The 13,235-nt window shown below is 38.7% G+C and overlaps 1 protein-coding gene across 2 annotated transcripts in view; it reads left to right on the plus strand.

Annotated features, from left to right (window-relative positions):
* ABCC4 (ATP binding cassette subfamily C member 4 (PEL blood group)) overlaps positions 1-13,235 on the plus strand; it is a 160,150-nt gene that overhangs the window by 28,531 nt on the left and 118,384 nt on the right. For both annotated transcript variants that reach the window (XM_076362161.1, XM_076362151.1), the window contains exons 8-11: positions 2,628-2,877; positions 6,744-6,848; positions 11,237-11,326; positions 12,228-12,419. In XM_076362161.1, the coding sequence (XP_076218276.1) occupies positions 2,628-2,877; positions 6,744-6,848; positions 11,237-11,326; positions 12,228-12,419 (637 nt within the window). The remainder of the gene's footprint in view (positions 1-2,627; positions 2,878-6,743; positions 6,849-11,236; positions 11,327-12,227; positions 12,420-13,235) is intronic.

The following is a 13,235-nucleotide window of genomic DNA, read 5'->3' on the forward strand; positions in this document are numbered from 1 at the left end:
AAAGAAAAAAACCCTTTGATATTTATAAATTCTGGGTTTTTTTAATGCTTCCTTTTACGGTTGTGTTTAAAAACAGCAATGAATAAACTGTAGTAGTTGTAATTGAACAATTTCATCCTCACGGTTCTCTAAACTAATAGCAAGGAAGCAATAAGCAGACGTTTCCCTTCTGAGGAATATATGGAATCTGACTTTCTGTCCTAAATGATAGCATCCTCAGGTACTACGCTGCTTCCCTTTCTGCGTTTTGAAGAATTGCTCGAGCCATCTTGGAAGGGTGGAGGGAGAAAGAAAGCAGCTCAGAAATTCCCTAGTTGCTCAGCTGGCGAGGCTAGCTGAGTTTGGTACCCTAAGACATTTCATTTCAGAGGTCCGTCAGCATCTGATTAAAACTTATTAATAAATTCAGTTTTCAATCAATATTTGCGCTTTTACTTGACAGTATAAGAGCATTCAGTGCTAAAGGATAACTGTAGTAGTTCAGGTGCATAATTTAATTTTCATGTTATGTCCCTCTCCAGCATATGAGTAGAAGGTTTTTATCCTGCTGTAGATTCTCTGATTTTTAATTTTTTTTAAAATTTTTTTTATTTGGAATTCCTTTTTTTTAAAGGAATTTTTTTCCTTTACATTTATGTGCAGGCTTGCAAACTTGCTAATGTTCCCTGAGACGTTTCTTTCCACACACATAATACTTTCCTCCTTCAGATTAGGATCCTGTGCTGATTGAATGTTCTTGATTGATTGAAAGCTTTGCTCTCTTGCATGAAGCCAGAGAGAGGATATTTGTTTATTGAAAGCTTCCTCAATGGGCATATTCACATCACTAAACTTCAGATTTCCAAGTTCAACACCTCATTAGGATTAGAGGCTTCCTTCTTAATGATGGAGAGAAATAAGCTCTTCCAAAACACATATTGAGCCTCCTTTCTTTTCATTAACTGTGCTGTGGAAAACTGTAGTTAAAAGTCTTAAATTCAGCCAGGTGATTTATTGCCCAGTATTTCCACAGTGGCCCTTGACAGTTGCTAAGACGACATCTGAACTCCTCTGCTGCTCTTTTTTCCTCATGGTTGTCCGTATTAGTTTCTTTTTATATAACTCTGTGCCTTAAGACAGTGTAGTATATTATATACAGCCTGCGGGTAGGCTGTGTTTTATCTGATATTTATGGAGAGTAGCACAAAGAACTTGCTGATTATCCACAGATAGTGAGAGGATTATTAAGGATTATTAGAGGGTGGGAAAAGAGTTTCATCCAGGACTGTAGAAGTAATTGAATTAGACGCAATTCAAATAGTTTACATACAAATGTTCTTTCACTGTACTCTGGAGGAGATCAGAGATTGTGAGCCCTTAAGCTGAAAAAATACGTCTTTGAAACTCTTGAAAGTCTGTCAATTCAGCCAATTTGGCAAGTATAGTGGGAAAGTTGCTTAACTAGTTTTCCAGTAGTGCATCGTGCATCCTTCTCTCAGTTCAGCGAAGACTTAATTTACTTCAAATTGTATGATCATAACTTGAATTTCTAATCTTAGTATATAGTTCCAAGTGGAAGGTAATCAAAATGGTCAAGATTTTCCCTGAGAATTCCCAGAATATTTGGGAAAAGAAATTAGGAATTGTTTCAGGATTTTATATTCTATATTATTTCAAGCAGATAAAATTAGAATATATGGGGAAGGAGTAAGTTGTTATGGCTCTCTTGATAAAGAAAAACTATTATTTTAATGAGAAGTTAAGCCTGATGGTATCCACATTGTAGATAGTGCAGTAACATTTTGAGGGTTGGACCTGATGAGTCATTTTGAAGTGGAAACTGAAATTTAGCTGAAGTGGAAATTGAGAACATATTCATCAGCAGCTTTTCAGTTGCTGGAGGGAGACGTGTCTGTGCAGTACTTCAATCACTATTTAGCTCGGGTAATGGCTGGCAGAACAATTGGCCTCACAGATCAGTATTTTCTGAATGATGAACCAGAATTCCTAGGGCAAAAGAAGAGCAGGGTCCAAATCGGGAAGGATTTAAACTGAGATCAAAGGGAATACTGCAAATCCTGTGATCCATCTTGAGGAGCATCAGCTGAATAATGGCAGATACTTGGGCCATGGGTGAACTCTTGATCTTTTGGAAGTTGCCCTGTCTTTTCAACTGCAGAGTATGTGTTGATCTTATCAGGAGTTTTGTGACTGAACTCTACTGGCTCTTGATATTGGAAGGATAAGGAGTTTGTGGGTGCTTGGCCTTTATACAGAGGCTTTTTCCTCTTGCATACAGCAACCCAGAAATATTCGAAGCAGATTAGAATCTGAATTAAAATACTAGTTTGATCAAAGCAGAAGAGTTGTTTTTTGTTTTCTGTCTCTGAAAAATAATTATTTTCTATAGCTACTGATATATTGAATATAATCATTTTCCCCACTCAATTTCTAAGCCTTTTAAATTCTCTTTTGTTATTTACCATATAACATACTTTCTTTACAGTTCTTTACATATGAGTTGGGGTGGTGCAAGGGGAGGAGAAAGGACACAAAAGTAAAATCCTGAGAGTGGGTTTCCCTCATCCTGTTGTTGAGGGCAACTGTAATGAGAGATTGATGTGATTGTTTATATTTTGCATTTTTAGGAAGGAGATTGCCATGGTTATGAAAAGCTCTTACCTTCGAGGACTGAACTTAGCCTCTTTCTTTGTGGCAAGCAAAATAACAGTGTTCATGACATTCATGGCATATGTACTACTTGGCAATGTTATCTCTGCAAGTCGGGTGTTTGTTGCAGTGTCCCTGTATGGTGCAGTAAGACTGACAGTGACTCTGTTCTTCCCTGCGGCTGTTGAGAGAGTATCCGAGGCAGTGGTCAGCATACGACGAATCAAGGTATGGTTATTGATTTGCATGGTATGTGGATTTCTTCTCTTACTCTAACATTGCTTTAATGTCACTGACAAAAGCAGCCTTGTTTTAGTTTTGCAGTTTGGGATTTTTAATGAAATAACCTATTTTGAAAACTGAACATGTTGCTGTGAATGCATGTGCAAAAACATGACATGCACTGTAGGGCAGGCTGAAATGTAGTAGAAGAGTGTACATGCAAAGTGGTGTTGTAGACATTTTTGAATTAAGAGGAACACGTGTACAGATATGCAGGTATGTTGGGATGGGGAGCTGGAGGATAAAGCAGGCAGATGGGAGCTGTAGGATTCATATTCCGTGTGCACTGGACTACCCTGTCAGCTGTGGAGGACAGGTGTGAGCTCTAGCTGGTGTCTTGTGGCTGCTTTCGATACTGGAGTAAAGACTCAAATTCAATAAGGATGAACATCAGTAATGCTGCTAGTTTTGGCAGATGGACTTTATTTTGTTTGGTTTGCTGTGTTTAATGTGTGTTGTGAATTAAAATAGTCATGTTTGCTCTATGTGTGAATACTTCAGCATAAACTGCAAGAGTGAAAGACTTAAATGCAAAATGCATTTTGAATTTAAAACTTAAAAAATCCCAAACTGTCTGGTTATCAAAATACAGAATTAAAGCATGCCAGCCATTTTAGAACTTAATTTTGCAAAAAAAACAGGTTAATCTAGTCTAGAATAGGGAAAGCAAACACTTTAGATGTAATCATATGGCTTTGCATAGTGTCACTATGCCATTTGTTGATGAAAATAGCTAAAAATCTCCTATTTTATTTTCTTCTCCATGTGCCTGACTATAATAAATCAGTTTTTTTGTTAGTAAATTTTCTAACTGTACTAAGCCCGCACAAAAAACTATGTATTAAACAGGTAATCTTTGCACTTAAAAGAAGCGTTTTGTGATGTTGATAGAAATGGAGTTAGAAAGATTAATGTGTGAAAATCATGACCACAGCAATATTGTAGGCATTAACATTTATTATTACTGCTTGAACTAAACTGTGGGAGGGGAGAGAAGTGCTTGGGATACTGGATGTTGCACACTGTCTTTTCTGTACTCTCATATACCCTGTGTCCAGCTGCAGGGCAGTGCTCTTTCAAGGGATCTTTCAAGCTGTGCAGCTTGAGAGACATGGATGGCTAAAAAAGATGCTTTAGGAACAGGAGAATGGCACTTGAACAGAGGCAGTGACGATCTGTTGCTTTTTTTTTTCTCTTGTCTCTGTTTCCAGCATATCCTAGTGGTCACATGATTTTGCTTCTGACAGCTGGCTCAAACTCCCTAGCACTTAAGGAATCATAAGGATGGTTTTTGGAAACCTTCTCCAGAATAAAGGTTCACTGGGCAAAGAATTGTCCTAATGAATCTGTAGCATCCTTGATGCCGTCACCAACTTTTTAGCTTCCATTTCCCAAACTGTTTCAGAGTTGGACATTTTGCTACTGAATGACAAGATGCTGCCTGACCAGAGATGTGTTCTTGAAATGTAAATAAGTGGAAAGGAATTAGGAGAAGAGAGGAGGAAATACAGGAAAAAAAAAGATGAAGGCAATGGCTAGGTATATTTGGGCAAAAGTGAAAATTTTTTTTTTTTTTTAAGAAGGTGCTTTCTCTTAGGTTTTGTAGAACAAGTGAGGTTTCTGCACTGATCTTAAAGTACGCTCAGATGGAGAGAAGGAAGCAGGAGATACTGTGCTTCAGGTGACAATAAAGAACAGTAGTCAGATGGGAGGTAGTAGCCTTTCCTCCATATTCATTTATACATACATGAGAACTGTGTGACAAAAAGAATAGTGGTCTCCTCATGGTGTTTTTCACCTAAGCTCTCTTCCCCTCACACTAGCTACAAATCTGAGAGCTGGTCAGCATCTCTTCTTGAAACTCATTCACTCTTTTGTGATGGAGCAATATGCTCAAGGTCCCCTCGTGAAACAAAGTGAGAGTGGTTGTTTTTCAGAGGATTATTTTGGCAGACGCAGAAAAGAGGATAAGTTTCAGCTGGGTACAAAAGATAGAGATTTCTCTTTCAAGGACACAGTCATATCTCAAGCTAATGTTTGCTTCTCAGCATCCTGTGGATGGTAGCAACTTTATTTTTCTCTGTATGGAAGATGATTAGTTACAAAAAGAATGGAAGAATATTTTAAGAGAACTTAGAGAGTCTCTGAGGCTTAAGTTATTTATTGCATTTGAAAGTTTTATTTCTAGTGTTGATTTTTTCCCCCACTGTTTAAAATTCATGGTTAACCATATAATTTTTTTCTTTATTTCTACTAGTTTTATTTGAAATCTTCCATATGTGATACTGTAACATTTTTGAGTTAAATGGCTAGCTAGGATTTATACCTGGGATGAATGCTACTGCTAGAAGAGAAATTCCTGGTAAACGCAGAAACGACGAGACCGATTTCCTTGCTTATAACTGCCGTGGTATTTCAGCTGTCATCTAAACCCAAATCACACTTCTGAGATTTTTTCTCAAGCCACACACCCGAGTACTGATTTAGGCTGTGTCTGGAGTTTCTTTCCCTGCCTACCGCTCTCTTATACTGAGTTCTCTTTTACACATGTACCCGTTTGGGCCTGCCTATCTAAAACAGCGCTCAGCAATACTCACCTGGCCAGAGAGCTCAGGCAGGTGTGGCTTTGCACTTTTGCCTTTTGGTGGAGATAGATGTATATGTGCATTGAGTTTGCAGACTGCTGCATTAAAACGCTTGACTTCTCACCGCTCTCTGAAACAATACCCGCCAGCTGGAGTTTGAGCAGTACCTCTGTGCCTGTTAACACCTAGTAGTACTCTTCCTGCCTTCCCATGGCTCCTGATATCCTCCTTCTGCTTCCTCTTAATTACTGACTTCTGTAAGTCTTCAGCAGCTATCTCACATCTGCAAACTGTTAGTGCAATACTTGTTAATTAGTCTTGCCTTCTGAGATCAAGACCTTCCTTCTTTTCTCAAAGTATTGTCTGCTAGAACCTATTTAACGTCTTTATGCTCTGTGATTCAAAGCATGATAGAATTTTTCTGGTTTTGTCTTAAAATTGTGGTAACTGTTATGCTTGAAAGTTTTCTCTGGAATTTGCCCCTTTCCTTTCTAAATGTGTTTGAGCTATTTATAATCTAGCATCAGGCAAGGTGTGCTAGAAGTGTGGCTGTGGTACAAAAGTGCATGTTTATGCAACTTGAAGGAAAGGTTCTCTGACTGGGATATAACGCAGAAGTACAGTACTGAAAGTGCAAAGAGCCGGTTATGCAGGCGTAAGCAATTTTTTTTGTTAATGCCCTGGACTTTAAAAGGAGAGGTTCAGATAAAGTTCTGTAGCCTTTTTGTCACTTGAAGAATGCTTAATAGGGACAGCGGACAGCTTCTTACCGTATCCTCATCGTTATTCCGAGTGAAACAACATAAGCCTTTACCATCAAACCAATGGAATAAGGTGTTGCAGCGAGGGTTTCACCTCTTCTGCATGGGAAGAGGGAGTCAAACAATTGTAAGATCTGTCAGTGTTTCAAGGAGAAGACAGGGTGGGTTCTTAAGGTCCATTTGCTTCAGGAATTCTGTTTTATTGAGCAGGTAGTTGTTAGAGTCCTGTAGTACTGTTGTGCTAGGAAATCTGCACTTTTGGGGGGGGGGGCAGTTAGCTAGTTAGAGGTACACTGTTGAAAGAGTTGCATGTTGCTTTGGAAATGTAATTCCTTGATCAGTTTGTGGTTGGTTCCCCTCCCCCCCCCCCAATTAATGCTCTGTATGCTGCTTCCAAAAACATGTGCTTGGGTTCCTTTCCCATTCTCAGTCTCACATTAGGCAATATTCTGTGCTTTTATTGCAGAACTTTCTGATACTTGATGAGGTCTCGCACTTCAAGCCACAACTGCATGGTAATAATGAGAATGTCATTCTTCATGTTCAGGATTTGACTTGCTATTGGGATAAGGTAAATTTACTTCTACTAAATGTAAAGTATATTTGCGCTGCAGACATTTTAAGTCTAAAAAGCAGTATGTCTATGTATAGTGTGCTGATGTTTTGTATTCCATCTTTTGTGTATGAGAATCCTTTTAGTATGTTAAACTAACTGTAGAATAGCACTGAAAACACTATCAAGTGCATCTTAAAAGTAGCTATTCCTGAATATTATACTAAATGAAAACCTGTGCATTTCTTTGTGAAAATATCTCTTGTTATTAAACAGCACTGTATTGTAGCTGGGATACTTAAATTGGAATTAAGGACAGACAGCACAGTAAGGTGGGCCTTAGCACGTGATTTTTTTTCTGTGAACCGAATGCTGATTAGTCCATTAGTCTAGAACCAGTGCAATATTATACTTCTCATAACAGATTTGAAAGCTTTCGAGACTAGTCTGCACGTGTTTGTTACTCTGTGTATTTTAATTGAGACTGTTCAGCTACAAATTGTTCTCTGCTTAAAATGCACCAAAACCACCAAAATGACTAGAAAAAGGGACAATACACAGGCGATAAATCTATTATGTATCTTTTTCTGTAAGGAAGGCAAAGATTGACTTGTTTCTGTTTTAAAATTGCAATTGCTATGGTAGGCAGCAATTTGTGATGAATTGTTGGAGCTCTTACAAGCTGCCAGTATCCTTGCACAAGGGAAGCTTCAGTCTCCATAAGAAATGCTGGAAGCTCTAAAAATGAATTTTGCATATAAATGTAATGCAAATAAGACATGCCACGTATTTCCCTTTTTATACTCTCTTCCCCTACATGTGCTGTGTCCCAAGGAAGATAAAGTGTGGAAACATATGTGAGGATCTACCTACTACTACTATTCAGCTACAAAAGAAAATTGCTATATTATTGTGCTTTACTTTCTCAGAGTTGTCTCTGTGACATAAATCTTTCTGAGACATTGAACAGATTTTTAAAAATTAATTGATATGAAAAACTTAATGGTGAACACATTCTAATGCAAAACGGAATGTATTTCTTAGTCTTTGTTTTCTTCCCAAACCAACATTGGTACCACTGTTAACAATTTATAGGAAATGGTTGCATAATATGCCCATAAAACACCTTTTTTTTTTTTTTTTTCTTCTTTCATGAGTTGTTTATATTGCATAAAGCAGAGCAGCATGACTGGAATTACTGGTTTCCTTTTGATTTAAAAAAAACCCCAACCAACCAACCAAACCAACAAACCACCCACAAAACTGTTAATGTAATTTTAATTTTGATATTTAATTGCAGTGTGCGTGGGAGAAGAATAGTTCTCCCAGAACTATTAAGAGCTGCTCAGAAAGTTTCTCTTATATACTCTTACAATGATGCAAAATAATTTTATAGAGTTGCTCACTGAAAAGATGATGAGTTCTGAGAGAGAGGAGTTATAAAAGGAATAATAAAAATATGCTATCCTTTGTCAGGTAATTGACTTAGCTTGCTACCCTGACTAGGTTTCTCAAGACTCTTTGGATCTCTGTACAGATACTGTACAGCTGGATGATAATTTTTTTATTTTTAAAGGTTGTGAGCCAAAAGAGATACTAAAAAAACCCCAACAACCCACAAATCCAAAATAACTGGAAGTAAAAAAGGGATTATTAGCTAGACTTTTAGGAAAACAACCTAACATGGTGTATTACAGTTTATCAAAAGATAAACAAAACCAATTAATTCATGGTCACACTCTTGTTTTACTAAGGCAAGTATTATCTTGAGTCCCACAGGCTAGTCTGATACCAGCATGGAACTAGGGATTCTTCAGTATGGTTTTTTACTGATGTGCCTTGAGTTTACAGACCAGTCTGTCTGCTGGACTGAGCAACTTTAGATTTAAAATTCAAGCATTTGAACAGAGGCCAAGTTTGTCCCTTGTAATTTTAGTCACTTAAATGAGGAGCCTAAGTAGTATAGTACTTCTGAGCAATATATGATCTCTGTATCCCTTAGATGGGATGAATTGCTTCTTTCTCTTGACTGTAGGACATGTAAGGTCTGCCCAGGCTCACCTAAGGAGTTGCTGCCCCTGAAGGGATCATTCTTCTGTCCTTGCACTCTGTGTCTCTGTTCCTTCCCTTGTGCTGGTGTTGATGCTTGTATGTACAACCCTGCGGTGAACCAGTTCAGAGGGATAAAGCAATAGAAAATGAATCACTTACAATGTGATTTGTTTTCTGATAGCTGAGTCCTATGAACAACCTGTCTGCAAAGTTAGGCAAATACAAGTGGCAGAAGAAGGGAAGTGAAAGACGCGGATAGCTGACAGGGCACAGGGGAGCTGGGACGTTTGTGGTAATGAGCTGTCAGATGAACTTAGCTGTAATACTAGTCTGTGCTCTAATTTAAGTGCCTCAGTTTAGTGCCTAAAAATAGGTGTGATGAATTCAGGACAAATTGTCTTTAATTATAAGGAATGCTATTTTGCAAAAATACTGTGCCTCTTAGGTGTTTGTGGCCGTGCTGTTTGCTTGCATTACTACTTTTGTATAGGGTCTATGATATCTTACATATGATATCTTACAACACTGCTTTAATATATAATATTTGGGTAATAGTTTAAAAACTTTTTTGGAATTTTCTGTAATGTTTTTAGGCTCTTATGATATATTTTTTTTAAAAACCTGAGTGTGGGAGGAAATATCTTTGCACTTTTGTGAATACAGAAGCACAACCTCCAGAGGTCTGAAGAAGGGCCTGTGTGTCTGAAAGCTTATTTACTTTTTCCATATATACCAATTGATTTAATAAGAGATACTTTCTCTTCCTACAAACTTCGCATTAAAAAAAAAAAGCCTTGGCTACCATAAGTTGGTAGATTTCCTCTGACCTTAGCACCAGCTGAGCATCTGAACTGTGTACTCCGGACCGAGAAATCAAATTTGTGGTAAAATGCTGATTGGAGGGGGGGGTGGAGAAAAGGAAAAAAGCCCCGTTGATGCCACCTTGTGGAAATGAATAGTAGCAACAAAAGTAGTTTTTCAGAGTTGCACAACGCGCACAAGTTTGGGTTCTCACAGTGTGACTCTGATTTCGTGTGAACCCTGTGGTGCTTCTGCGAGGTGGGAGCTGTGATGGGGGACGTGCAGCTTTGAGCTCTGGGTACGGTGCTGCCTAACCAAGTATTTCTCCTGGCATGAGTGGACATGTGCATGCTAGCCCAGCTTTCCCAGCTGTCATAGGTGTGGATGGATACTGTACCTGTGTGTCTCCCAAATAATTTGAAACAAGTTGCAAGCTTCCTCTTTTCGCAGTCCCAGAACTTGGTCATGCGGCATCATTCATGCGGGGTTAGGTGGTGGCCTCTTCAGCCTCTTGAGCTTCAAAGGGTGGCTGGAGATTTTAAGCAGTCTGCAAGCTGTTAAGAGGTACACTAGATATTCTTCATCTTGCTCTTCGTTTTTGAAGCTTAAGGCTGGGTTTTCATTTGGTCTTTAATAGAAATACTTTTTTTTTTTAAATGCATTTATTTTCCTGTTTGCATTTTAGTGTCAGTCATGCTTAGTGTGGTCTAAGATGCATATAAAGGCAGATCCTGTTACAAGGGTGTTTTGCTTTAATGAGAGGGAGTTGCACGAGGCCCTTACGAATTGCGGTTTAGCATAGCTATTAAAGACATGAGCATCCTTTCTTTTCACAAGAAATAGCCATTTTTACAACCTTGATAGGAGAGGTGCAAAATATGTTGGGGAATAAGCTCTTATCAGTAGCATAACATAAAGGATAGGCATACTAAGAAGGAATATTAAACAAATAATCCTAGGGTAGTGTATTTTTGCACAAATAGCCCACTATGTTGTCTGTGAAAAGTCTCTGAGAATCCACGATAAACAAGATGAAGCTGGGTAAAATCAAACAGCATTTTTCTCTTTTCACTTTGGATAGAGCCTTGACTAGAGCAAACACAAACCTGGCTTTCCTGGGGCTCCGAGAGAGCTTCAACCCTCCCTTTTTCCAGCATTTGGCTACTCGGAGTCGCCGGGCGTGCTGTACTGGGGCCGTGAATGCCAGTGCGATGGCCAGCAGAGAGCTCCTGTTTCTGAGGCTGCCACCCCAGCCTTGTGCTGAGCTGCAGCGAGGGTGCATGGGCTTTGAGGAAGCACTGCTTCTGCTGCCTTTGGGTTCCTTATTCCCTGAACACTGTTTTATCTGTGTTACTTGTTTGTGGTGAAGGATCAGGGTCTTTCAAAAGTGTTTGTGAATTACTGAAGAGGCAAACTGTATGCCTGAAAATATGGTGAGCGTATGGGTTGCTAATTTATAGTGATTTATGCGCATTGTTTTCTGTTTCCAAAGAGTTGTTTTGATGGTGCGTATTTCACTACTGAGGAAGCCTAACTTTTTCTCAAATCCATAGAGTTTAGAAAGCCCAGCACTTCAGCAACTTTCATTTACTGTCAGACGAGGGGAATTATTGGCTGTGATTGGTCCTGTAGGAGCTGGAAAAGTAAGTCTTAATGTTGACTCCATTCTGTGGGGTTTTATGAGTCTGTTAAATGTGACTAGAAACTTGAAAATGTACAGTTCCTTTCTGTGTATAATAACACACTTCTTCACATCAAGATACTGGCATTCAAGACAGGCAGATGTCCTTATGGGGTTGGGGAGGAGGTGGTTTGGAGTTAAATAGTACTTTGTACATTGCTTCTAGAGTGCATGTAAAGGGTACTAGTGCTCTTCTACTGTTAGCAGTAGTGTTGTGGTTTAACCTCAGTCAGCAACTGAGTACCACACAGCCCTGGTGGGATGGGGGAGAGAATTGGAAGAGTAGAAGTGAGGAAAAACTCGTAGGTTGAGATAAAAACAGTTTACTACTACTACTACTACTACTAATAATAATAATAATAATGTAATAATAATAATAATACACAAAGCAAGTGATGCACAGTACAATTGCTCACCACCCGCCGACCGATGCCCAGCCAGTCCCCGAGCAGCGGCCCCCCCGGCCAGCTCTCCCCAGTTTATGTACTGAGCATGATGTCACATGGTATGGAATGTCCCTTTGGCCAGTTTGGCTGTGCCCCCTCCCAGCTTCTTGTGCACCTGCAGCCTTCTCAGTCAGTAGAGCATGGGAAACTGAAAAGTCCTTGGCTAGTGTAAGCATTACCTAGCAACAACTAAAACATCGGTGTGTTATCAACATTGTTCTGGTCCTAAATCCAAAACGCAGCACTGTACCAGCTACTAGGAAGGAAATTAACTCTATCCCCGCCGAAACCAGGACAAGTAGTTTGAGTGACAGGGTGAAATAGGCCATTGTGCCAGTAAACACTGCTCAATCTCTGTAATGTCTTTAATGCAATCAAACTTTTCAAGTTTTATTTTATTTTTTTAATCCTTTCCAGTCTTCGCTCTTAAGTGCTGTGCTTGGTGAGCTGCCTAAAGACAAAGGTTTGATAAACGTTACTGGAAGAATTGCCTATGTTTCTCAGCAGCCTTGGGTGTTTTCTGGTACAGTAAGAAGTAATATACTGTTTGACAAGGAATATGAGAAAGAAAAATATGAAAAAGTTTTAAAAGTCTGTGCTCTTAAAAAGGTATGGTTTTCTCTTTGTGTATTTTATTTTCTCGATCTTTATTTTTATCTTAGTGTTCATTCAGACTATATAGAATTGATTATTATTAGTAGCACGTGAAATAAATCCTATCACTTAACAGAAATATGTGTAATTATTTTTGACATCCGTGTGTAAGCACGTTCTTGTAATTCCTAAAACTTTCACTAGAGGGAGGTGTAGCTTATGTGAAGCACAGACAAATTTGGAAAAAGCTTTTCCCAATTATTTAATTTCATAATCACGTTTAGCCCTTTTCACTGGTATTATGGTAGGGGTGTGTGTAAATCTTTTCACTGGTATTATGGTAGGCGTGTGTGTAAATGATCAAAGAAATGATCAAGCTGGCACTATTTGTGACTTCAATTTTGTAAATATCCTATATGCTTTTTTTAAAAATGAATGTCATGTATATCATGTATTATGCATTGCTAACGGCTATCAAAAGAACCTTAGTGCTATGTATTGGAGAACTTGCTGAGCCCAAGTAGTTTTACGAAAAAATATTTTTGAAAGGTCTGTGCGCAACTGAGTTTGTGACATGAGATATAGAAGAGGATTAAGTCAGATTTGTCAAGAAACAGACATTTTGCTTGGCAGCTAAAAAGGTTTTATGCGGCATGTTAACGATATTCCTGTCAGCAGTGACACAGGTGAAAAGCAGATGGTTACTGTGATGAAAATATTTTTGCAAGGGTTTTACACATGGTAGATAGAGTTTCAATATCTCCTGCTGATATTCAGTCATATGCTGTTGTCTAAACTTAAGGTTTTAATGACTTTAAAAGGCAGCAAACT

This window comes from Aptenodytes patagonicus, chromosome 1 (genome assembly GCF_965638725.1).
Source record: "Aptenodytes patagonicus chromosome 1, bAptPat1.pri.cur, whole genome shotgun sequence".
Lineage (NCBI taxonomy): Eukaryota > Metazoa > Chordata > Aves > Sphenisciformes > Spheniscidae > Aptenodytes > Aptenodytes patagonicus.